Raw genomic sequence first — 27190 nt, forward strand, 5'->3', positions numbered from 1 at the left:
AAGCTTTGTCTCAGCTCTGGAGAAGCTGAGACTGGAGCTGAACCAGTTGTAAACAGCCAGCCTAAAACGTTACTGTTGGACATGGTGTTTATTCTCAGCAATGTGTCATCTAAAATAATGAACTTCTGTTTTCAAATGTAAACATGAGCGATTTACCTGTTAATATAAAACAACAATTTTATAAGGGGACTAATTTGACTCCTTCCTCCTCACCAAGGCTAACCTGTATATCGCATTGTCTATGGGCATACACTTCACGTTGGCCATCGGCTGTACCTGTGTGTCTAGTGCTCCATTTTCCTAGCACAAAATCATCTTTCAAAGCACAAGAGGAAAGGTACCAGCTATTTTCCCCACCTTCAGTTGAGATAGGGAAGTTTATTTGATCAGCTCTGGCAGGTGTTTGGCACAGTCTATGTTATTCCAGAATGATTATGCAAGGCTTAGAATGTAAAAGTGTGTGCTTTCAGAATTTAGGCTTTAAATAATTTGTCATCCCTTATAGAGAAGGCTTTATGGGAAAAGACTGGATGGACTTGGTCTATGCTATAGCTGAGAATGTGTAATGAGAAATATGATCCAGATTAAACCTTGGCTTACCTGCACTGTCAGAATCTTAGGAAGATAAATACAGGCTGGGTGGGAGCTTCCTTGGGGGTTTCCTTGGTTTGGCGGGACTCTCTGGGGATGTGGCTGGGTAGTGAACAATGGTGGGAGTGGGAAGAGGAAGAAATAAGGAGCCTTGCTGCTTTGGGGAGGGGGAATGAAGGATTACTTTAGCCACTAGCCACAGGGGCCTGGTCCCAACAGAAATATGCTGTAAGCTACACTGAGTTTCAAAGACTTAGTGAGAAAAAAATGTAAAATACTGTATAAATATTTTGATTGGTTAACACATTGAAACCATGTGTGAAATGATATTCGTGGCATACTGGATTAAAATTGATTTCACCTCTTTCTTTTTGAATGTGGTTGAGATTTTAAAATGACAATATATGGCACAGTTATGGTGGACAGTTCTACTTAATACCTGTTATGTATAGTGGGATTATGGTTCATGTTTATTTTCTTGCTTGTGTTTTATTTTTCATACTTAAAATGAGAGAAAATATTGTGTCCAAGAAAAAAAATATATAGCTTGTGGATTTTAAAGTTCAGTAAGCATGTGTCTTGGCTATAGCCCTTGGGTAACTAACCTCTGAGACTCAATATCCTCATCTATAAAATGAAGATAAGAGCAGTTTTTATCTTAGCAGTCATGAGAAATGCACAGGAAATTAGCAGAGAGTACTAAGTATTGAAACTAACAGAGAGAAAACACAGTAAGCAATTATCCTTCTTGCTTACATCTTATGACCTGTCTGATGCCTCATCTTTTAGACCTTGACCATTTCTAACTAAGTTCCTTGTTTTACTTGTTCTCCAAATTTGTATTTTCTTGCATGTCTGCTGGCTGCTGCTAAGTCGCTTCAGTCGTGTCCGACTCTGTGCGACCCCATAGACGGCAGCCCACCAGGCTCCCCCGTCCCTGGGATTCTCCAGGCAAGAACACTGGAGTGGGGTGCCATTGCCTTCTCCAATGCATGAAAGTGAAAAGTGAAAGTGAAGTCGCTCAGTCGTGTCCGACCCTCAGCGACCCCATGGACTGCAGCCCACCAGGCTCCTCCGTCCATGGGATTTTCCAGGCAAGAGTACTGGAGTGGGGTGCCATTGCCTTCTCCATCTTGCATGTCTAAACTTTGCCTTTTTCTCATCAATGGAAAATCTCTAGTCTGGTTCCCCATCTTCTGCTACTTGTTCAAACCAGGGCAGTGGTCCCTAATCTTTCTTGTACCAGGGACTGGTTTTGTGGAAGACCATTGTTTCATGGACAGAGGTTGGGGTGTAGGGTGATTCACGTACATTACAGTTACTATTACATCAGTTCTACCTCAGATCATCAGGCATTAGATCCAAGAGGCTGGGGACCCCTGGACTGGACTAAGGTCCCCTACTTACTACTTTAACTGTTTTAGCCAGAATAGAATTCTTGCTCCAACTATAAACAAGCCACAGTCCTTCATCTGCCCTCATCCCTTGCCTCCTACCTGGGACACTGGGTCTTTTATGGAACTCTACTTCATTTGATGGGATGGTCATTCAAGGACAGTTGATACCAGGCAAAGGGGGTGAAGGTAATGGGAGAATGAGGGTCATGTGAACAAGAGACCAAGAGGATGGACAGGAGAACCAAAATTGTAGAACGTCTTTCCTCTGCCCACCCGGCTGCCTTTTCTTTCTCCTTGCTTTAGAAGCCGTACTAGGTTCAACCCACGGTAACTACAAGGTGGCTCGCTCTTGCCTCCCGAAGCACAACCTCCTACAGTGCAGTATAGCAACACATCTAAAACCCTGTGTCCAGGTTCCACATTCTAAGAAATGAGACCTTAGATGAAGATGCTTGTTACTTGCTTTCAGAAATTCAGTGGCAAGGAAGAGGAAAAAATTGAAAACTTAGTAAAGATACGTGACTTCCCTTAGGTAAAGTGAGCTACCTGGCTCCTTCACAATTAATGAAATGAACCTTTCAGTCAGAGCTACTTGAAATAAAAACAAGGAGACACGACATAAGAACACACTTGGAATAGTGCAGGTGGCTGAATGCACCCATCCCTCTTAGAGCAATGAAAAAAAAAAAAAAGAAGTCCTTGATTTACTATGCAGGGTTTTTTTTTTTTTGGATAATCAGAAAAATAATTTTTGTTCTCATCCAGCAGCTGTAACAGCTGTAGCTGTTTCAGAATGTACTCTTAAGGTGATTTTTTTTTTTTGCCTTTCATCAGATCAATATGTTACTTTGCCTAGTTTATTTTTAGATTTACTGAGTGTTCTGAGGGTAGAAAAGGGTAGGAAACTCAAAGGAAAGAAGCAAATTGGTTTGTATTTCAAGTTTGGGCTGAATCTGGACAGGAGAAACCCTTGGAAATTAATAAGGAAGGGGAGAAGGTTTCCTGGGCCCTCTTTGCTGACAGCTGGGATAGTGAAAGGATTTACTGGTGGGGGGACTGGGGAATTTCAGTGCCAGAGAACATAACCAGGGCCCCTCTGCCACCCTGCAAGGGATGCTCGCCTGAGTGTGTGTGGGAGGGCCAACTCCAGATGGGTAAAGAGAGCTGTTTTTCCTGGAGCATGAATGAAATATTTACTATTGATCAGAGGCAAGGAGGGGTCATTCCCAACAATCACTTCTCTGTAATTTCCTAGAAGATAAGAGGGTTTGACAATGTGAATGAATTTTTCTTCCTATTAAATTTAGGAGAGGAAGATTTTCTTAAAAATCCAAAACATAGCTCTAAGATATCAGCTGTTTATGTAGCAACTTACATTTGGTGTCTTGGCACCTACAGAGATGAGAGCACGTGCTCTGCAGGTGCCTGATCTTTGCTGTTTTGGTCACTGTGGATAAATATTGTGTGATAGCAAGTATCACACAGCATCTTTTTCTCTGTCAAGGGTTGTAAAAAGAGCAATGATGGTGTAACTCAGAATGCAAATGCATGGGCATGCAAACGTCTGTCCATGTAGTCAACTTTTGATCCTCTTGGGGGCATCCTTTTAGGACCTGATTTTTTCTGGGCCGCTACAGTGCAGCTTAGTGCAAAAGGTGGGCTAGTGAGTTATGAATCTGAAGTTAGGTATTTTCCATTATTTTTGGATAATTACCTTTTTTTCCCTGTGAGGGTGGAAGATATGACACAGCTAAAAACATCTGAAAAGAAACAGAAATGCTATTGCAGATATGAACATTGTAATTACAGGTGTGCATACCTACTAAATATATGTCCAAAACACACACTTGGTGACTCCTGGTTTTGCCTCCCCTGAAACGGAATGCACAATTAATGTCACTAAATATAATTCTCTGTTACCAAAAGAATGCCACTTCCCTTTGTCTTCAAAATATCACTGGATCGCCTCTATGCAAACATTCTTTACAAATATTACTTCATCTGATATGGCTATACTGTATCCACCTATCTTTAAAGGACAAAACAAGATTTATGGACTACATAAAATGTTTTCTAGAACAAACAACAATGAAAACACTTTTTAAATTAACAGGTATAAATAACTTGTCTAAAGCATTTAATGGTCTTTAACATAGTCAACTCCCCTGGCCTTGAAAACAGTATTAAATTCTTTTTTGCCAGTGGCAAAAAAAAAAAAAGCCCATCAAGCACAACTTGAAAAATTGGTATCATTTGCCTGCCAGTAAGCACAGAACTGAGGGACTAAATATTTTATGGGTATTTTTTGTCATTGGCCTTATGATTTCTTTCCTCTTTCTCCTTCCCTCTTGCCTGCTCAGGGCTGATTGTTGTGACCTTGGCCGTCTGCTGGATGCCCAACCAGGTTCGGAGGATCATGGCAGCGGCCAAACCCAAGCACGACTGGACCAAGTCCTACTTCCGAGCATACATGATCCTCCTCCCCTTCTCAGACACCTTCTTCTACCTGAGCTCCGTCGTCAACCCGCTTCTGTACAACGTGTCCTCACAGCAGTTCCGAAGCGTGTTTGGGCAGGTGCTGCGCTGCCAACTGACACTGCCGCACGCCAACCAGGAGAAGCACCTGCGTGCCCACGTGGCCTCCACCATGGACAGCACCCGCTCTGCACGCCGCCCGCTCATCTTCCCGGCTTCCCGGCGCAGCAGTTCCTCTGCAAGAGCTAACATGGTTTTCTTAAGCACTTTTCACAGTGAGGCCAAGCCCGAGTCTAAACCTCAGGAGCTGAGTTGTGAGTCACCAGAACCCAACTCGGAGAGGAAACCAGCCAACCCTGCCACCAGGAATGGTTTTCAGGAGCATGAAGTGTGACTGCTGAGGAAGGCAGGCTGGACTGCTAAGCGGCACTCCTTACACGAAAGCCATGTTACCTTCACACAGCAGTGATATAAGAAACTGTGTTCCCATCAGGGACAGGAGTGGAAGACGGGCCTGGGAAGAAAGCAGCCAGCCACTAAGGGCTGATTCTGCCAGCCTGGCCTCAACTCTGATTACAGATGGGGCCAACTTGCATTCCACCTCCCTCCTTCCTTTAAGGACACACTGAAAATTCAAGCTCTATATATTCAGAGCTCACAAAGATTTTTTTTTTTTTTTTTTTTTTTTACACTGAGCTCTTTGTTTCCAAAGGAACTAAAAGAACAATTCCCCTCCCTACCCAGAATAAAAGGACACCCAGAAGAATCTCGGGGAGCAGGGGGGGAGGGCAGGCCAGAAGAACAATGCAGGAGGGGCTGACATCTCCTTCTGCCTTCAGCAGTGTGCCAAGAAAAGGGCTATCTTGAGGAGCAAGATGGTGCTGGGGAGCCATGGCCGGAGGGCCGTGGCAGAACTGCTCCTTTTCTTGGGCCGGGGCCCGTTGCAAAGAGGGGTGTTGCAGCAGCTGATGCACACCGAGTTCAGTTTCCCTGGGGAGCAGAAGGATTGGTACCCAGCCGAGGCGATGAGGCAGGCTGCTGATGATGCACACGACTTGCGGTACATGATTCCTGCAACACAGACCCAAAGGAGTGAGGTTAGCCTGCCTGTGCCAGCCAAAGGACTGCAGCCCCCCGAGTCCAAAGCCCAGGGACAGCACTTCCTTACTCCTCCCACAGCCCAGAACCTTGGTGGGTCCAGGAAAATACTCAAGGTTGTTTCCTTGAGCATCCAAAGTCTACAACCTATGCGATGAAGAAGGCAGGCCTCATTTCACTTGCTTTTGACAGTTTTTCTCAAGGCTATTTAAGATGCCAATACCAGTGAATAAAGAGCTGTTACTATCAAAGTTCATTTTTGTTTAAAGTCGGAATTCACACTGTGTACTAGACAGAGCTTTTTATTTACTTTTTTTGGTTTAAACTGTCTCATGCCAGAGAGGACGACAAGCTGAGCCTTAAGATCTTATCTCTGTTATTACTTTATAAGCGGCCACAGAGATGGCTCACAATGATGTGTTTATTAAATCCTAAATTCGCTCAATAAAGACCAAAGCCCAATGAGGATAAATGAGATCCCTCTGAAGAGGCCCTGTGGGTTCAGTGAAGGAGGGGTCTGGCTAACACTGTGCTGAGCACTGCCTCAGTCCAAGGGAAGTTTTGCCCTTAAAACATGGCCATTAGCCAAGTCAGCCCCACACAGCCAACACTTAATAACACATACTGTGTGGGCACATGGCTTTCTCAATAAAGCCGGGGGCCCATCTTGAGCTCATGTATCATGTTCAAATTGTAGCACACTTATCAAGTTAGGGTGTCTTGGATAATCATTTGACTTTATAAAGATGGGCATTTGCTCAAGTAATAGGTAAGCTTATTAAATACTTTCCTGGCTGCCAGGCATTCTCCAGATGGGTATACTAGCTCATTTACTACCTGCAACATTACAAGGGAAGCCCCTGAGATGATGCCCATTTAACAGATAGGGATAGCAAAGGAAATTTAATAACTTGTTCAAGTCACACTTCTAGAAAGCAGAGCAGCTGTGATCTGAACCAAAGATTCTGGTCCCATGCTGTCAAATCTGTAGCACTGTATATAGCAAAGTAGCCACCCATGTTAAACACAAAATGGTTTTGTTTTTCACAGCAGAGAAAACTACTTGGAAAATAGCTTTGGGTGTATGTGTGTGGCTATTTTGTATCAATGGCTTACTTTTCTTTTTGGACATAGGATGTCATGCTAAAGCTGGACCTCAAAGGGAATGCTTTGTATCCCCCTCAGACACGGAGGGTAGCAAATGGGCTACACACACACAGTCCACCAGTAGCCAGGGCTCCCCATTCCCTGGGGTTCCCAGCAGGGATGTGTGTGTGTATGCCCCTCTGATTTGGGTCCCTCCCCCTTGAGAACTGCTACTCTGGATGCTAGAGAAACAGTACACAATTGAAGTGCCAAAAACTTCCAAGTGAGAGGTAAAGAAATACTTTAGATTTACATTAAAACATGCAATTTTATGTCCTTTGTTTTCTATAACTAACTACATGTTTTTAAGAGTTGATTTTCTTACATGGTTGGAAAACCCTGGAAGGTAGCTTGCCTGGTAAGATAAAGGCCCTGGACACAGGGGGTGGGGGGGTGGGTGTGTGTGTGTGTGTGTGTGTTGGGGGTGGGGATTGGGGGAGCACTGCTGATTTCTAAGGAACATGCTACAGGGTGTTCCCCATTTACAGATTTCCCAGTCTCCACATTTTCTAACCATTGCCCATTTTAGAAAGTTAAATTATTACTATGTTTTTATTCTTCAATATTAAAAGCACTAAGTGTCATTTGTCACTTCAACTTCAATAAACTTTTTGCCTTTAAGTAAATTTTTTAAAATTAAACAAGTACTAAATATGTCTTTCACTGTAAAGAAGTTCAGACAGATAACCTGAAAATGTTCCTTGACCTCTCACTCCAATCCTATGTCCTCCTAAGAGGTAAGCACTCTTACCAGTTTGTGATGCCTTCTTCCAGACCTACTGCTATGCACTTACATGTGTCCGTGGAGAAAAGGTGTGTGCACATGTCCTAACAGCATAACATCCTATATGCTGTATATATCTCCTATTTGCATTTTTACTTAGAACATGTGTGGGGATATATTTTTAAGTCTAACTGTATAGAACTAAGGGTAAGTGATGAGACTGGTTAGATAAGTAATGCAAGATGGGAGCCCTAATTTTTGTGACTGCTTCCCACTGGATATCTCCAAATCACTTGGCTCTGATGGCCAGTGGGGCCTACACTTGTGGCCCTGCAGAACTGTATATGTCTGCATTCTTTAAATGTTGCTACCAGGGTGTCTGCCTGCCAAGCAGCTTGAACCTAGGTGCTAAGATCCTCTTCTTTGGGACATTAACTGACCTCAGCACACACTCAACTCCTGGGAGCTATTAAAACAGCTTGCTTAGAATGAAATGTCATTTGCAGCAACATGGATGGACCCAGAGATTGTCATACTGAGTGAAGTCAGTCAAACAGAGGAGGAGAAATACCATATGACATCCCTTATATGAGAAATATAAAAAAACACAGATGAACATTTTTATTAAACAGAGACAGACTCACAAACTTAGAGAATGAACTTATGGTTGCCGGCGGGGGGGAAAAGTTCGGAGGAAGGGATAAGTTAGGGAGTTCGGGATGGACATGTATACACTGCTATATTTAAAACAGATAACCAACAAGGACCTACTGTACAGCACAGGGAACTCTGCTCAATGTTATGTGGCAGCCTGGATGGTTGGGGAATTTAGGGGAGAATGGATGTATGAATACGTATGCCTGAGTCCCTGTGCTGTCCACCTGAAACTATCACAACACTGTTAATTAGCTACAATCCAATTTAAAATGAAAGAGTTTAAAAAATAATAAAATAAGCTGTTTAGACAGTTGGAAAGGTTGAAGAGATAATCAAAAGCTGGGGTAGGGTTGAATGATGAGGTACATCTCTATACTAGGCCAACTCTTCAAGAGAGGTGGCTATTTCATCTAATGCATAGAAACCAATACAAGTTATCAAAATTAAAAGATGAATATGTTCCAAAAAATAAAACTTCAGAAGAAAATTTTAATGAAAAACAGGTGATTTACCAGAGAAAGACTTCAAAGTAATGTTCTTAAACATGCTCATTGAACTAGGGAGAAGAATGGATGAGCACAGTGAGAATTTCAACGAAGAGAAAAAAATATAAGAAAGTATTTAATAGAAGTCACAGAGTTGAAGAATACAATAACGGAATTGGGAGAAAAATGCTCTGGAGGAGTTCAACAACACATTAGGTAAAGGAGAAGGAAGGATCAATGAACTCAAAAACAAGGTAGATGAACTCACCCAATCAGAGCAGAAAAAACAAAAAGGTATCAAAAAAAAAAAAACCTGAAGATAGCTTAAGGGACTTATGAAACAATCTCAAGTGGGTTAATATTCACACTATTGGAGTCACAGAAGAGGAGGGTGGAAGACTTATGTGAAGAAATATTGGCTGCAGATTTCCCTAACTCGGGGAAAGAAATAGACATCAAGATTCAGGAAGCCCAGAGAGTTCCAAATAAGATGAACCAAAAGAAGACCTTAAGACACATAATAATTAAAATGTGAAAATATAAGAAAAGAATATTAAAAGTGGCAACAGAGAAACAACTTGTTGGAACCCCCATAAAATGAGCAGATTTTTCATGAGAAACTTCAGGCCAAAAGGGAATGGCACAATACATAGGCATACCTCACTTTCTCTTTGTTTAACTGTCCTTCACAGGTACTGTGGTTCCCCCCCACAAACTGAAGGTTTATGACAATCTGAGTTTACCAAGGATACTGGTGCCATTTTTCCAGAAGCAACTGCTCACTTCATGTCTCTGTATCATGTTTTGGTAATTCTCACAGTATTTTAAACTTTTTCATTATTATGTTTCTTATGGTGATCTGTGATCAGTGGCCATTGATATTACCACTGTAATTGTTTTTGCCTTGTATTTTTACTTGCAGTATGTACTTTTTAAAAAGGCATAATGCCATTGCACACTTAATAGATTACAATATAAACGTAACTTTTATATGAACTGGAAGACAAAAAAACTTGTGTGATTTGCTTTGCTGCAATATTTCCTTTATTTTGGTTGTCTGGAACTTAACCCCCCTACCGCCCCCAGTATCTCTAGGTATGTCTATATTCAAAGTGTTGAAAGAAAAAGAGAAAAAGAAAAAAAACTCCCAAATAAGAATATTCTACCTGGCTTAGTTGTAATTCAGAACTGAAGGAGAGATGTCGAGTTTTCCAGAGAAGCAAGAGTTAACGGAGTTCATTACCTCTAAACCAACTTTATAAGAAATGTTAAAGGGGCTTATTTAAGCTGAAAAGAAAGGGTGCTAACTAGTAACAAAACATATGAAAGTAAACATCTCACTGATAAAGGTAAATATCTAATAAATGTAATAGATTAGTCACTTATTAAACTTGTATAAAGATTAAAAGACAAAACATATGAAAATAAACATCTCACTGATAAAGGTAAATATCTAGTAAATGTAATAGATTAGTCACTTATTAAACTTGTATGAAGATTAAAAGACAAAAGCAGTGAAAACAAGTAAATACAATAATTACCTAAGGGATACACAAGATAAAAGTAAAATTTGAGTGGGACAAGACAGAGGAGTAGAAGGATATAGGCTTACCTCTTATGGAAACACCAAAACCATGGTAGAGCTACTACGGAGAACAGTATGGAGATTCCTTAAAGAACTAAAACTAGAGCTACCACATGACCCTGCAATCCCAATCCTAAGCAGATATCCAGAGAAAAGACCTGATCTGAAAGGATACACGCACCTCAGTGTTCAATGAAGCACTGTTTACAATAGCCAAGACATGGAAGCAACCTAAATGCCTATCAACAGAGGAATAGATAAAGAAGACATGGTACATATATACAGTGGAATATTACTCAGTCAGTAAAATGAAATCATGCCATTTGCAGCAACATGAATGGACCTAGAGATTGTCATATTATGGGAAGAAAGAGAAATAATTGTATGACACCCCTTATATGAGGAATCTAAAAAGAAATGATACAGATTAATTTTTTTTACAAATTAGAAATAGACTCACAGACTTAGAGAATGAACTTATGGTTGCCAGGGGGAAGGATGAAGGGAAGAGATGGTTAGGGAGTTTGGGATGGACAGGTACACACTGCTATATTTAAAATGGATAACCAACAAGGACCTATTGTACAGCACAGGGAACTCTGCTCAATGTCACGTGGCAGCCTGGATAGGAGGGGAGGTTGAAGGAGAATGTGTACATGTGTATGTGTGGCTGAGTCCCTGTGCTGTCCACCTGAAACTTAATCACAACATTGTTAATCGGTTATACTCCAAAATAGAAAGTTGAAAAACAAAAAAAAAGACACCAAATCACAACTAACTGCTGAACAACCGTTGACAAAAAAAACATGCTAGAACCTACAAAACAGATATTCTACATCCAAAGACAAAGAAGCCACATCAAGACAGTAGGAAGGGTGTGATGGCAATAAAACCAAATCCTGTACCCTCTGGGTAGGTGACCAACAAACTGGAAAATAACTATATTGCATGCAGAAGTTCTTCCACAGGAGTGAAAGTTCTATGCCCCACATCAGGCTCCCCAGCCTGGAGGTCTGGCAACAGCAGGAGGAGCCTCAAAGAATCTCGTTTTGAAGGCCACTGGAGTCTGACTGCAGGAATTCCACAGGCATTCCACTCTTGGAGGCACACAAAAGGTCTGGTAAGCATCAGGACCCAGGGGAAAAGCAGTGACCCCATAGGAGCCTGGACCAAACATACCTCCTGGTATTAGAGGGTCTCCTGTGGCAGTGGGGGCTGGCTGTGGCTCACTGCAGGGACAAAGACACTGGCAGCATTAGTTCTGGGGAGTACTCATTGGCTTGAGGCCTCCTGGAGGCTGCCACCAAGACCCGGCCCCTCCCAACAGCTATAGGCTCCTGTGTATAGACTCCTGTGTTGGTTGTTTGACTTCAACCCAAGCAACCAACAGGGTGGGAACACAGCCCCACCCATCAGATAGCCTGCTTAAAGTCAGCCTGAGCACAACCCTGCCCACCAGAAGAACAAGATCCACCTCCACCCACCAGTGGGCAGGAACTAGGCCCTCCCATGAGGAAACTTGCACACGTCTCTTAGGCAGCATCATCCACCAGAGGACAGACAGCAAAGAAGCAAGAAGAACTACAACACTGCAGCCTGCAGAACAGAAACCACAAAGTTAAACAAGATGAGACAGAATATGTCCCACATGAAGGAACACAATAAAACTGCAGAAGAACAAATAAGTGAAGTGGAGATAGGCAATCTACCTGAAAAAGAATTCAGAGTAATGATAATAAAGATGATCCAAGATCTTGGAAAAAGAATGGAGGCACAGATTGAGAAGATACAAGAAATGTTTACCAAAGACCTAGAAGAACTAAAGAACAGAGATGAACAACATAATAACTGAAAAATATACTAGAAGGAATCAACAGCAGAATAATGAAGCAGAAGAACAGATAAGTGAGCCAGAAGATGGAATGGTAGAAATTACTGCCACAGAAAAATGTAAAAAGAAGGAAAATAAATGACAGTCTATAGCCTCTGGGACATAAAATGCACCAACATTTGCATTATAGAGGTCCCAGAAGGAGAAGAGAGGGAGAGAAGACCAGAAAATATTTGAAGAGATAATAGCTGAAAACTTCCCTAATGTGGGAAAAGAAACAGTTCCCCAAGTCCAAGAAGCATAGAGAATCCCAGGCAGGATAAACCCAAGGAGGAAAATGCCAAGATACATAATAATCAAATTGACAAAAATTAAAAGATGAAACAATATTTAAAGCAACAAGGGAAAAATCAATAAATAACATGCAAAGGAATTCCCATAAGGTTATCAGGTGATTTTCAGCAGATACTCTGTAGAACAGAGGAATACTCTACTATGCAAGGTTCTAATTCAGATTCAACTAAAAAATTAAATTTTTTACAGACAAGCAGAAGTTAAGAGTTAGCACCACCAGATCAGCTTTGCTACAAATGCTAAAGGAACTTCTCTAGGCAGAAAAGAAAATTATCTTGTTCCACACTAGGAACAAGAAAATTATGAATGGAAAAACTCACTGGTAAAGGCAAACATACAGTAAAGTTAGGAAATCATCTGCACACAAATATGATATCAAAATCAGCAATCATGAGGAGAGTACAAATGCAGGATATTGGGCAACTTAAAACAATATTTTTTATACATAGACTGCTATAGCAAAACCTCATGGATACTGCAAATTAAAAATCTACAATAGATAAGAAAGAAAAAGAAATCCAAATACAACACTACGTTAGTCATCAAATCACAACAGAAGAGAAAAGAGGAAGCAAAGAAAAAAACACCTACAAACACAATTCCAAACTAATTTAATAAAATGGCAATAAAAATGTGTGTGTGTTAGTCACTCAGTCATGTCTGACTCTTTTGACCCATGGACTGTAATCCACCAGGCTCCTATGTCCATGGAATTCTCCAGGCAAGAATACTGGAGTGGGTAGCCATTCGCTTCTCCAGGGGACCTTCCCTCACCCAAGGATCAAATCTGGGTCTCCTGCATTGCAGGCAGATTCTTTATCATCTGAGCCATCAGGGAATACATATTTATAATAATCTTCACCCTAAATAGATTAAATGCTCCAAGCAAAAGACACACACTGGCTGAGTGAATACAAGAACAAGACTTATATATATATGTATATGCTGCCTACAAGAGACCAACTTCAGATCTGCTGCTAAGTCGCTTCAGTCGTGTCCGACTCTGTGCGACCCCATAGACGGAAGCCCACCAGGCTCCCCTGTCCCTGGGATTCTCCAGGCAAGCACACTGGAGTGGGTTGCCATTTCACATAAAGACTGAAAGCGAGGGGATGGAAAAAGGTATTCCATGCAAACACAAATCAGAGGAAAGCTAGAGTACCAATACTCATATCAGACAAAATGGACTTCAAAATAATGTTACAAGAGACAATGAAGGACACTAATGATCAAGGGATCGATCAAAGAATAAGATAAAACAATTTTAATTATATACACACCCAACATAGGAGCATCTCAACATATGAGGCAAATACTAACAGCCATAAAAGGAGTAACTGATAGTAACACACTAACAGTGGGGGACTTTAATACCCCACATTAATTATTGCACAGATAATCCAGATAGAAAATCAATAAGGAAAAACAGGCCTTAAATGACACATTAGAGCAGATGGACTTAATTGATATTTATAAAGCATTCCATCCAAAAGCAGCAGAATCCACACTGCTTATTTCTCTAGGCTTGATCACATGCTGGGTCACAAAGTGAACTTTGGTAAATTGGAGAAAACTGAAATCATATCAAGCATCTTTCCCAACCACAATGCTATGAAATTAGAAAACAGCAACAAGGGAAAAAACTTCAAACCCCCCCCCACAAAAACATGAAGGCTAAATAATATGCTATTAAACAATCAACCATTTCAGAAATCAAAGAGGAAATTAAAAAATACCTACAGACAAATGAAAACAAAAGAATGACAATCAAAAACCTATGGAACACAGCAAAAGCAGTTCTAAGAGGGAAGTTTATAGTAATACAGTAAGTCCACTATATTCAACATCACAGCAATCCAAGTATATGAGTATATGCCCACCTCGCCCTCAGCCTCTAGTGCTGAAGAAGCTGAAGTTGGACAATTCTATGAAGACCTACAAGACCTCCTAAAACTAACACCAAAAAGTGATGTCCTTTTCATCACAGGAGACTGGAATGTAAAAGTAGGAAGTCAAGAGATACCTAGTATAACAGGCAACTTTGGACTTGGAGTACAAATTGAAGCAGGGCAAAGGTTAACAGTTTTGTCAAGAGAACGCGCTGGTCATAGCAACAACAATACAAGAGATGACTCTACACATTGACATCATCAGTGCTGAAAGCAGACTGATTATATATTTTGCAGCCAAACATGGAGAAGCTCTATGTAGTCAGTGAAAACAAGACCTGGAGCTGACTGTGACTCAGATCATTAGCTCCTTATTGCAAAATTTAGGCTCAAATGGAAGAAAGTAGGGAAAACCACTAGGCCATTCAGGTATGACCTAAATCAAATCCCTTATGCTTATACAGTGGAGGTGATGAATAGATTCAAGGGACGAGATCTGGTAGACAGAATGCCTGAAGAGCTATGGATGGAGGTTTGTAACACTGTATAAGGAGTGAAGTCGCTCAGTCATGTCTGACTCTTTATGACCCCATGAATTGTAGCCTGCCAGGCTTCTCCATCCATGGGATTTTCCAGGCAAGAATACTGGAGTGGGTTGCCACTGCCTTCTCCAGGGGATCTTCCTGACCCAGGGATCGAACCTAGGTCTCCTGCACTGCAGGCAGACTCTTTACCATCTGAGCCACCAGGGAAGCCCAAACACTGTATAGGAGGCCACAACTAAAACCATCCCCAAGAAAAAGAAATGTAAGAAGGCAGTGTGGTTGTCTGAGGATGCCTTACAAATAGCTGAGAAAAGAAGAAAAGTGAAAGGCAAAGAGAAAGGGAAAGATATACCCAACTGAATGCAGAGTTCCAGGGATAGCAAGGCGAGATAAGAAAGCCTTTTTAAGTGAACATGCAAAGGTAGAGGAAAACAATAAAATAGGAAAGACAAGAGACATCTTCAAGAAAATTGGAGATACCAAGGCAACATTTCATACAAAGATAGGCACAATAAAGGACAGAAATGGCAAGGACCTAACAGAAGCAGAAGAAATTAAGAAAAGGTGGCAAGAATACACAGAAGAACTGTACAAAAAAGCTCCTAATGACCCAGATAACCACGATGATGTGGTCACTCACCTAGAGCCAGACATCCTAGAGTGTGAAGTCAAGTGGGCCTTAGGAAGGAAGCATTACTATGATTGAAGCTAGTGGAAGTGATGGAATTCCAGCTGAGCTATTTCAAATCTTAAAAGATGATGCTGTTAAAGTGCTGCACTCATCATGCCAGCAAATTTGGAAAATTCAGTAGTGGCCACAGGACTGTAAAAGGTTTTTCATTCCAATCCCAAAGAATGTTCAAATTACCATACAACTGCACTCATTTCACATGCCAGCAACATTATGCTCAAAATCCTTCAAGCTAGGCTTCAGCAGGACATGAAGTGAGAACTTCCAGACATATGAGGTGAATTCAGAAAAGGCAGAGGAATCTGAGATCGAGTAGCCAACATAGGCTGGATTATGGAAAAAGCAAGGGAATTAAAAAAGAAAAAATGACTTCTGCTTCATTGATTATGCTAAAGGCGTTGACTGTGTGGATCACAACAAACTGGAATAGTCTTAATGAGACGGGGATACCAGAGCACATTACCTGTCTGAGAACCTGTATGCACAACAAGGAGCAGTAATTAAAATGGACATGGAACAATGGACTGATGCAAAATTGGGGAAAGAGTACATCAAGAGTACAAAGAGTACATCAAGGTTGTCACCCTACTTACTTAACTTATATGCAGAGTACATCATGTGAAATGCTGGGCTGGATGAATCATAAACTGGAATCAAGACTGCAGGAGAAATATCAATAACCTCAGGTACCCAGATGACACCACTTTAATGGCAGAAAGTGAGGAGGAACTAAAGGGACTTCTGATGAAAGTGAAAGAGGAGAGTGAAAAATCTGGCTTAAAATGCAACATTCAAAAAATGAAGATCATGTCATCTGGTCCTATCACTTCATTGCAAATAGATGGGAAACTGTGGAAACAGTGTCAGATTTTGTTTTCTTGGGCTCCAAAATCAATGCAGACGGTGACTGCAGCCATGAAATTAAAAGACACTCCTTGGTAGAATAGCTATGACAAATGTAGACAGTGTACTAAAAAGCAGAGACCTTACTTTATCAACAAAGGTCCATATAGTCAAAGCTATAGTTTTTCCAGTAGTCATGTATGGATGTGAGAGTTGGACCATAAAGAAGGCTGAGCACCAAAGAACTGATGCTTTCAAACTGTGGTGTTGGAGAAGACTCTTGAGAGTCCCTTGGACTGTAAGGAGATCCAACCAGTCCATCCTAAAGGAGATCAGTCCTGGGTATTCACTGGACTGATGCTGAAGCTGAAACTCCAATACTTTGGCCACCTGATATGAAGAACTGACTCACTGGAAAAGACCCTGATGCTGGGAGACATTGAGGGCAAGAAGAGAAGGGGACAACAGAGGATGAGATGGTTGGATGGCATCACTGAGTCAATGGACATGAGTTTGAGCAAATTCAGGGAGATAGTGAAGGACACAGAAGCCTGGTGTGCTGCACTTCATTGGGTCCCACAGAGTTGGATATGGCTTGGCCACTGAAGAACAATTCCCCTACATTCGAACCTTCAAGTTAGGATCTTTCCATTATGTGAACATGCATCTGGTTCAGCAAGGAACCAGATCCTGTGACACCAATATCAAGCATGAGTGAAGTTGCAGCTTGCCCTTCATCTCCTCTTGCTGATGATTCTTCACCTCTACCACCTCCTGTCTCTTCTCCATCCTCCAGTCAGTAGCTGTTCTTGCCTGTTCACTTGATGCCAGTCTCTGTATGCCAGGTGTTACGGTACCACTGTACCTTCGAGGTGCTATACTGTAAGATTAAAAATGTTTCTTTTATTTTTGTGTTTTTATGTACTATTTATGTGAAAAGTATTATAAATCTATTATAATACAGTACTATATAGTCAATTGTGTTAGTTGGGTACCTAGGCTAACCCTGTTGGACTTATGAAAAAACTGGACTTATAAACACTTTATTGGAATGCAACTCTTTTATATGTAGGGGACTTACTGTACAATCTTACCTCAGGAAACAAGAAAAATCACAAATAAACCACCTAACTTTGCACCTAAAGCAACTAAAGAAAGAACAAAACCCAAAATCAGTAGAAGGAAAGAAATCATAAAGATCAGAGCAGATAAATGAGAGAAAGAAAACAATAGGAAAAAAAAAAACAGTGACGCTAAAGCTGGTTCTTTGAAAATATAAATGTAACTGATGAGCCTTTAGCCAAACTCATCAATAAAAAAGTGAGAGGGGTCAAATCAATAAAATTAGAAATGAAAAAGGAGAAGTTACAACAGATACCACGGAAATACAGAGGATCATAAGAGACTACTATAAGCAACTAAACTCTGGGAGATAGTGAAGGACAGGGAAGCCTGGAACACTGCAGTCCATGGGGTCACAAAGGTGGACATGATTTAGTGACCAAACAACAATAATACCACATCAATACCATAAAATGGACAACCTAGAAGAAATGGACAAATTCTCAGAAACGCACAGTCTCCCAAGACTTAACCAGAAGGAATAGAAAATATAAACAGAGACCAATCATAAGCATGGGAAATGAACTGTGATTTAAAAACTCCAAATAAAGCCCTCACGAAAGTCCAGGGCCAGATGGCTTCAGAGGCAAATTTTATCAAATATTTAGAGAAAAATTAATACCTACCCTGTAACTCTTCTGCAAAATGTAGTGGAAGGAACACTCCCAAACTCATTCTATGAGGCCACCATCACCCTGACACCAAAACCAAAGATACCACTAAAAGAAAGAAATAAAATGATAGGCTAATATCACTGATGAACACAGACACAAGAATTCTCAACAAAATACTAACAAACCAAATCCAAAAATGCATTAAAAGGATCATACACCATGATCAAGTGTGATATTTCCCAGTGATGCAAGGATTTTTCAAACCTGCAAATTAATCAGTGTGATATACCACATCAACAAATTGAAGAATGAAAGTCATATGATCATCTCAGTAGATACAGAAAAAGTTTTTGACAAAATTCAACACCTGTTTATCATGAACGAACTTTAAAACATGGGCATAAAGGGAACATACTTCAACATAATAAAGGCCACATATGACAAACCTACAGCTAACATCAAACTCAACGGTGGAAAGCTGAAAGCATATCATCTTAGATTGGCGACAAGATAAGGATGCTCACTCACACCACTTTTATTAACATAGCTTTGGAAGTCCTAGCTACAGCAATGAGAAAAGGGAAAGAAATAAAGAGAATCCAAATTGGAAAAGAAGTAAAACTTTCCTTGATTACTGATGATATGACAGTAAACATGGAAAATCCCAAATGCGCTACCGGAAAACCACTAGAGATCATCAATAAAGGCGGTAAAGTTGCAGGGTACGAAATCAATACACAGAAATACTTCATTTCTATAAACTAACAATGAAAGATCAGAAACAGAAAGGAAAGAATCAATCCCACTTACTATCACATCAAAAATAGGAACAAACCTACGTAAGGAGGCAAAAGTCCTATACTCTGAAAACTAAGACACTGATGAAAGAAACTGAAGATAACACAAACTGAAGGAAATATATACCACATTCTTGTATTGGAAGAGTCAACATTGTCAAAATGACTATAACTCAAGGCCGTATACAGAGTCAATGTAATCCCTATCAAATTAGCAATTGCATGTTTCACAGAACTAGAACAAAAAAAATCTTAACATCTATATAGACACACAGAAGATCCAGAATAGCCAATGCAATCTTGAGAAAGAATAACTGAGCTGGAGGAATCAGGCTCCCTGACTTCAGGCTATACAAAAAGATACTGTCATCAAAACCATATGGTACTGGCACAAAAACAGAAATATAGATCAATGGAATAGGATAGAAAGCCCAGAAATAAGCCCATGCACACGTGGTCAATCTACAACAAAGGAAAAAAGACTATACGATGGAGAAAAGACAATCTCTTTAATAACTGGTGCTTGAAAAAATGGTACCTGAACAGCTGCATGTAAAAGAATGAAATTAGCATATTCTTTAATACCATACACAAAAATAAAATGAGTATGGATTAAAGACTTAAAAGTAAGACCTGATTCTATAAAACTCTTAGAGAAAAACTTAGGTAGAACACTGTTTGACATAAATCTCAGCAATATCTGTTTTGATCTGTCTTCTAGAGTAATGCAAATAAAAACAAAAAGTAACAAGTAAAACCTAATTAACTCAAAAGCTTTTGCACAGTGAAGGAAACCATAAACAAAATGAAAACATAGCCCTCAGAATGGGAGAAAATATTTGCAAATGATGTGACCAACAAGGGATTAATCTCCAAAATCTACAGACAGCTCATGCAGCTCAATGTCAATAAAACAAGCAACCCAATCAAGAAAAATATGAGCAGAAAACCTAAGTAGACATTTCTCCAAAGATGGCATACAGATGGCCAAGAGACAGGGAAAAATGCTCAACATCACTATTACAGAAAACACTGAGTATCACCTCAAACCAGTCAGAATGCCACTATCAGAAAGTCTACAAACAGTAAATGCTGGAGAGGGTGTGGAGAAAGAACTTTCCTACACTGTTGATGGAAATGTACATTGGTACAGTTGCTATGGAGAACAATATAGAAGTTCCTTTAGAAAACTAAAAATAGAGCTACCATATATCCAGCAATCCCACTCCTTGGCATATATCTGGAGAAAACCATGGTTCAAAAGGATACATGCACCCCAGTGTTCACTGTGGTGGTGTTTACAATAGCCAAGACACGGAAGCAACCTAAATGTCCACCCACAGATGAATGGATAAAGAAGATGTGGTGTGTGTGTACATACACACACACATATACATACACACACACAATGGAATATCACCTAGCCATTAAAAAGAATGAAACAATCCATTTGCAGCAACCAACATGTATGGACCTAGATAGAGATAATCATACTAAGTGAAGTAAGTCACTCAGGGAAAGACAAATATATGATATCACTTATATACAGAATCTGAAAAAATATGATGCAAAAGATCTTATTTACAAAACAGAAACAGATTAACAGATTTCGATTTAGAAAACAAATTATGGTTACCAAAAGGGAGAGGGATAAATTGGGAGGTTGGGATTGACTTATACACTACTATATTTAAAACAGATAACCAGCAAGGATCTACTGTAAAGCACCTCTGCTTAATATTCTGTAATGACTTATATGGGAAAAGAATTTGAAAAAGAATAGTTATGTGTATAACTGAATCACTTTGCTATATACCTAAAATTAATACATTGTTAACCAATTACTCTCCAATATAAAATAAAAATTAAAAAACAAAAAAAGTAAATTTGACATCAAAATCAAAATGTGGAGGGGGAGGGTAGAAATGTAGAACCTTAGAATCCATTCAAACTTGTTATCAACTTAAAGTGTGCTAAGCCGCTTTAAGTTATCAACTTAAACTGTGCTCAGTCCTATTTAACTCCTTGCAACTGTATGGACTATAGCCCACCAGGCTCCTCTGTCCATGGGATTTTCCAGGCAAGAATACTGGATTGGGTTGCCACGTCCTCCTCCAGGGGATCATCCCAACCTGGAGGATCAAACCTGCATCTCTTACAGATACTTGCATTGCCAGGTGGGTTCTTTACCACTAGCATTACCTGGGAAACCCAAATATGCTGCTCTAAATAGAAGTTGTTATATATAAGACTAATGGTTCTCACAAAGCAAAAACCTATAGTAAGTATACAAAGATGATGAGAAAAAAATCTAAACATGCCAGTAAAGAAACTCTTCAAACCACAAAAGAAAACAGTAAGAGGAGAAGAAAGGTACAAAAGGACTACAAAACGTCCAGAAAGCCAATAATTTCATGCTGCTGCTCAGTCGCTCAGTCGTGTCCGACTCTGTGCGACCCCATAGACGGCAGCCCATCAGGCTCCCCTGTCCCTGGGATTCTCCAGGCAAGAACACTGGAGTGGGTTGCCATTTTCTTCTCCAATGCATGAAAGTGAAAAGTGAAAGTGAAGTCGCTCAGTCATATTCGACTCTTTGGGACCTCATGGACTGCAGCCTACCAGTCTCCTCTGTCCATGGGATTTTCCAGGCAAGAGTACTGGAGAAGGGTGCCATTGCCTTGTCCGATACCTATCAATAATTCCTTAAATGGAAGTAGACTAAATTCTCAAATGACAGAGTGGCCAAATGGATTAAAAAAAAAAAAAAAAAACAACTAAGACCCATCCACGTGCTGCCTACAGAGACACACTTCAGACTCACGGACACACACAGACTGAAAGTGAAGTGATAGAAAGAGATAGTCCATATGAATAGAAACCAAAAGAAATCTGGGCTATTGATCCTTGGACAAAATACTTAATTAAGGCAAAGAAACACCCTCTTCCAACAACACAAGAGAAGACTCTACACATGAACATCACCATATGGTCAATACTGAAATCAGATTGATTATATTTTTTGCAGCCAAAGATAGAGAAGCTCTATACAGTCAGCAAAAACAAGACTGGGAGCTCACTTTGGCTCAGATCATGAAATCCTTATTGCAAAATTCAGACTTAAATTGAATAAAGTGGGGAAAACCACTAGATCATTCAGGTATGATGTAAATCAAATCCCTTACGATTATACAGTGGAAGTGAGAAATAGATTCAAGGGATCAGATCTGATAGAGTGCTTGAAGAATTATGGACGAGGTTTGTAACACTGTACAGGAGACAGGGATCAAGGTCATCCCCAAGAAAAAGAAATGCAAAAATGATTATGTGAGGAGGCCTTACAAATAGCTGAGAAGAGAAGAGAAGCAAAAGGCAAAGGAGAAAAGGAAAGATATACCCATTGGAATGCAGAGTTCCAAAGAATAGCAAGGAGAGATAAGAAAGCCTTCCTCAGTGATCAATGCAAAGGAATAGAGGAAAGCACTAGAATGGGAAAGACTAGATTCTTTTCAAGAAAATCAGAGATACCAAGGCAACATGTCATGCAAAGATGGGCACAATAAAGGGCAGAAATGGAATGGACCTAATGGAAGCAGAAGATATTAAGAAAAGGTGGCAAGAATACACAGAAGAACTATACAAAAAAGATCTTCATGACCCAGATAACCACGATCGTGTGATCACTCACCTAGAGCCAAACATCCTGGAGACCGAAGTCAAATGGGCCTTAGGAAGAAGCATCACTAGGAACAGTTAGTGGAGGTGATGGAATTTCAGCTGAGCTATTTCAAGTCCTAAAAGATGATACTCTTAAGTGCTGCACTCAATATGCCAGCAACTTTGGAAGACTCAGCAGTGGGCGCAGGACTGGAAAAGGTCAGTTTTCATTTCAATCCCAAAGAAACGCAATGCTAAAGAATGTTCAACTATGGCACAATTGCACTCATCTCACATGCTAGCAAAGTACTGCTCAAAATCCTCCAAGCTAGGCTTCAACAGAATGTGAACCAAGAACTTCCAGATGTACAAGCTGGATTTAGAAAAGGCACAAGAACCAGAGATCAAATTGCCAACATCCGCTGGATCATAGAAAGAGCAAGAGAATTCCAGAAGAACATCTACTTCTGCTTCAATGAGTACACTAAAGCCTTTGTGTGGATTGCAACAAACTGTGGAAAATTCTTTGAGATGGGAATACCAGACCACCTTACCTGCCTCCTGAGAAACCTGCATGCAGGTCAAGAAGCAACAGTTAGAACCGGACATGGAACAACAGACTGGTTCCGAATTGGGAAAGGAGTGTGTCAAAGCTATATACTATCACCCTGCTTATTTAACTGATATGCAGAGTACATCATGTGAAATGCCAGGCTGGAAAACCACAAGCTGAAATCAGGACTGCCGGGAGAAGTAACAACAACCTCAGATATGCAGATGACATCACCCTTATGGCAGAAAGTGAAGAGGAACTAAAGAGTCTCTTAATGAAGGTGAAAGAGAGTGAAAAAGCTGGCTTAAAACTCAACATTAAAAAAAAATTAAGATCATGGCATCCAGTCTCATCACTTCATGGCAAATAGATGGGGAAACAATGGAAACAGTGACAGACTTTATTTTCTTGGGCTCCAAAATCACTGCAGATGGTGACTGTAGCCATGAAATGAAAAGATGCTTGCTCCTTGGAAGAAAAGCTATGGCATACCTAGATAGCATATTAAAAAACAGAGACATTACTTTGCCGACAAAGATCCATATAGTAAAAACTATGGTTTTTTCCAGTAGTCATGTATGGATGTGAATGTTGGACCATAAAGAAGGCTAAGCACTGAAGAACTTATGCTTTCAAACTGTGGTGCTGGAGAAAACTCTTGAGAGTCCCTTGGAGAGCAGGGAGATCAAACCAGTCAATCCTAGAGGACATCAATCCTGAATATTCACTGGAAGGACTGAAGCTGAAGCTCCAATACGTTGGCCACCTATTGCAAAGAGTCTGACTCATTGGAAAAGACCCTGTTGCTGGGAAAGATTGAATGCAGGAGAAGGGGATGACAGAGGATGAGATGGTTGGATGGCATCATCGACTCAATGGACATGAGTTTGATCAAGCTGCGGGAGATGGTGAAGGACAGGGAAGCCTGGTGTGCTGCAGTCCATGGGGGTCACAGGGTCAGATGAGACTGAGTGACTGAATAACAACAACAAAGGCTTCCCTGCTGGCTCAGGTGGTAAAGAATCTGCTGCAAAGCGGGAGACCTGGGTTCTATCCCTGGGTCTGGAATATTCCCTGGAGAAGGGAAAGGCACCCCTACTCCAGTATTTTTTGCCTGGAGAATTCCATGGATAGAGGAGCCTGACAGGCTACAGTCCATGGGATCACAGAGTCAGACATGATTAAGTGACTAACACACATACACACAAAGGTATAGTAATCAAAACAGTATGTTACTGGTATAAAAATAGACAAAAATAGATGAATGGAACAGAATAGAAAGCCCAGAATAAAAAACCCATGCACATGTGGTCAATTAATTGACAAAAAAGGAGGCAAGAATATATAATGGTGAAAAGACAGTCTCTTCAATAATGGTGTTGGAAAAACTTTAGTCACATGCTAAAAAATGAATCTGGACCACAGTCTGACACCATCCATAAAAATTAACTCAAATTGATTAAAGACTCGAGTGTAAGTCCTGAAACAACAGAACTCCTAAAAGGAAAGATAGGCGGCAAGCTCCTGGACATCAGTCTTGGAGATGATTTTTTAGATCTAACCCCCAAAGAAAAGTAAATAAATGAGACTGCATCAAACTAAATAGCTTCTGTACAGCAAAGGAAACCATCAACAAAGTGAAAAGGTAACCTACTGAATGGAAGAAAATATTGCAAATCATTTATCTGATAAGGGATTAATATCTAAAATTTATAAAGAAATCATACAACTTGATAGCAAAAAAAAAAATTGCTTAAAGAATGGGCAGAAGACCTGAATACAGACATATTTACACAGAAGCTATGCAGATGGCCAACAGACAACAGATATGAAAAAATGCTCAGCACCAGTCATCAAGGAAATGCAAGTCAAAAACCACAGAAGATATCACCTCACACCTGTTAGGATACCTATTGTCAAAAAGATAAAAAAAATAAGTGTTGGCAAGGATATGGACGAAAGAGAACGCTTGTGCACTGTTGGTGGGATTATATATCACTGCATTCATTATGGAAAACAGTATGGACGAGAGTTAAAATACAACTACCACATAATCCAGCGATTTCACTTCTGGTTATTTATCTAAAGGATATGAAAAGAGTACTTCAAAAAGGTATACGCACCCCCATGTTCACTGCAGCATTATTTACAATAGGTGAGATATGAAAGCGACCTAAGTGTCCACTGATGGATAATGGATATAGAAGATGTGATACACACACACACAGGATACAATACAGGCATAAAAAGAATGAAACCTTGCCATTTGTGCTAGCAAGGATGGACCTTGAGGCTATGACGCTAAGTGAAATAAGTCAGAGAGAGAAAGACAAATAGCATATGATCTCACTTACATATGAAATTTAAAACAACAAACAAACTCATAAATTCAGAGAACACATTGGTGATTGCCAAAAGCAGGGTTTTGGGGATAGGGGGAATTATAAAGGGGATCATAAGACACAAACTTCCAGTTATAAAATAATTAAGTCATATTGATGTAAGGTACAGCATGGTAGATGCAGTTAGTAATACTCCCTTGCATATTTGAAAGTTACTAAGAGTAGCTCAAGATTTCTGGGAGAAATATCAATAACCTCAGACATGCAGATGACACCACCCTTGTGGCAGAAAGTGAAGATGAACTCAAAAGCCTCTTGATGAAAGTGAAAGAGGAGAGTGAAAAATTTGGCTTAAAGCTCAACATTCAGAAAACAAAGATCATGGCATCTGGTCCCATCACTTCATGGCAAATAGATGGGGAAACAGTGGAAACAGTGTCAGACTTTATTTTTGGGGGGCTCCAAAAATCACTGCAGATGGTGATTGCAGCCATGAAATTAAAAGACGCTTACTCCTTGCAAGGAAAGTTATGACCAGCCTAGATAGCATATTCAAAAGCAGAGACATTACTTTGCCAACAAAGGTCCGTCTAGTCAAGGCTATGGTTTTTCCAGTGGTCATGTATGGATGTGAGAGTTGGACTGTGAAGAAAGCTGAGCACTGAAGAATTGATGCCTTTGAACTGTGGTGTTGGAGAAGACTCTTGAGAGTCCCTTGGACTGCAAGGAGATCCAACCAGTCCATTCTAAAGGAGATCAGTCCTGGGTGTTCTTTGGAAGGAATGATGCTGAAGCTGAAACTCCAGTACTTTGGCCACCTCATACGAAGAGTTGACTCATTGGAAAAGACTCTGATGCTGGGAGGGATTGGGCGCAGGAGGAGAAGGGGACGACAGAGGATGAGATGGCAGGATGGCATCACCGACTCGATGGACATGAGTTTGGGTGAACTCTGGGAGTTGGTGATGGACAGGGAGGCCTGGCGTGCTGCAATTCATGGGGTCGCAAAGAGTCGGACATGACTGAGCGACTGAACTGAAGAGTAGATCTAAAAAGCTCACATCACAAGAAAAAATGCTGTATATAGTGATGGATGTTAACTAGACTGTGATCATTTTGCAATATTCAAATATTCAATATCAAATATTGAATAATAAAAAAGAACAGTATTGCTGGACAGCTTCTTTCTTCTTTTCTTTAAAAATGATTTAATAAATAAGCCCATGCTTTTCAACATATTCCAGGTAACAGTTTTAGACCTCTACAAATACTCATTTAATCTTTACAATAACTCTAGTGATAACCCGTACTTTGCATAAGAGGAAACTAAGGCAGACAGAGGTCAAGTAATTTGACTGGGAGTCATGCAGATAAAATATGATAGAGCTGGGATTTGAACCCAGGAAGACTGCGTTTATAATCCTAACTGCTGTACTACATTTCCCACAATGGTATCATATGTTTCCATTGAGAAAATTTTTATAAACAAAAATTACACCTACTACATACATTTTACACTCATATGCATAAAACAGTTTTGGAAGAATACATGAAAGAGAGTTGATATTGGTTGTCTCTGGAGCAGGATACTGCATTGCCATGGGACAGGGACGAAAAAAACCCCCTGTAGGTCCTTTTTAACCATTTGAAATCAGAACCATGCAAATGACGTACCTTTTTTTTAACCTTCTGAAATAAACACCTCCTCTCAAGAAGCATTTTACCCCATTCCTTCTTCCTTGTGCCAACAAAGGTCTGTCTAGTCAAATCTATGGTTTTTCTAGTAGTCATGTATGG

The 27190-nt window shown here is 40.3% G+C and overlaps 2 protein-coding genes across 3 annotated transcripts in view; one reads left to right on the top strand and one right to left on the bottom strand.

The window, feature by feature from the left end:
• GPR39 (G protein-coupled receptor 39) overlaps positions 1-4866 on the top strand; it is a 261205-nt gene extending 256339 nt beyond the window's left edge. The window contains exon 2 of the mRNA XM_005898080.3: positions 4349-4866. Within this exon, the coding sequence (XP_005898142.2) occupies positions 4349-4857 (509 nt within the window). The 3' untranslated portion in view covers positions 4858-4866. The remainder of the gene's footprint in view (positions 1-4348) is intronic.
• A 424-nt stretch (positions 4867-5290) lies between these two features.
• The window catches only part of LYPD1 (LY6/PLAUR domain containing 1), a 59558-nt gene continuing 37658 nt past the window's right edge, over positions 5291-27190 (bottom strand). For both annotated transcript variants that reach the window (XM_070389562.1, XM_005898081.3), the window contains one exon: positions 5291-5534. In XM_070389562.1, the coding sequence (XP_070245663.1) occupies positions 5299-5534 (236 nt within the window). In that variant the 3' untranslated portion in view covers positions 5291-5298. The remainder of the gene's footprint in view (positions 5535-27190) is intronic.

The sequence above is a fragment of the Bos mutus genome, chromosome 2 (genome assembly GCF_027580195.1).
Source record: "Bos mutus isolate GX-2022 chromosome 2, NWIPB_WYAK_1.1, whole genome shotgun sequence".
Classification (NCBI taxonomy): domain Eukaryota; kingdom Metazoa; phylum Chordata; class Mammalia; order Artiodactyla; family Bovidae; genus Bos; species Bos mutus.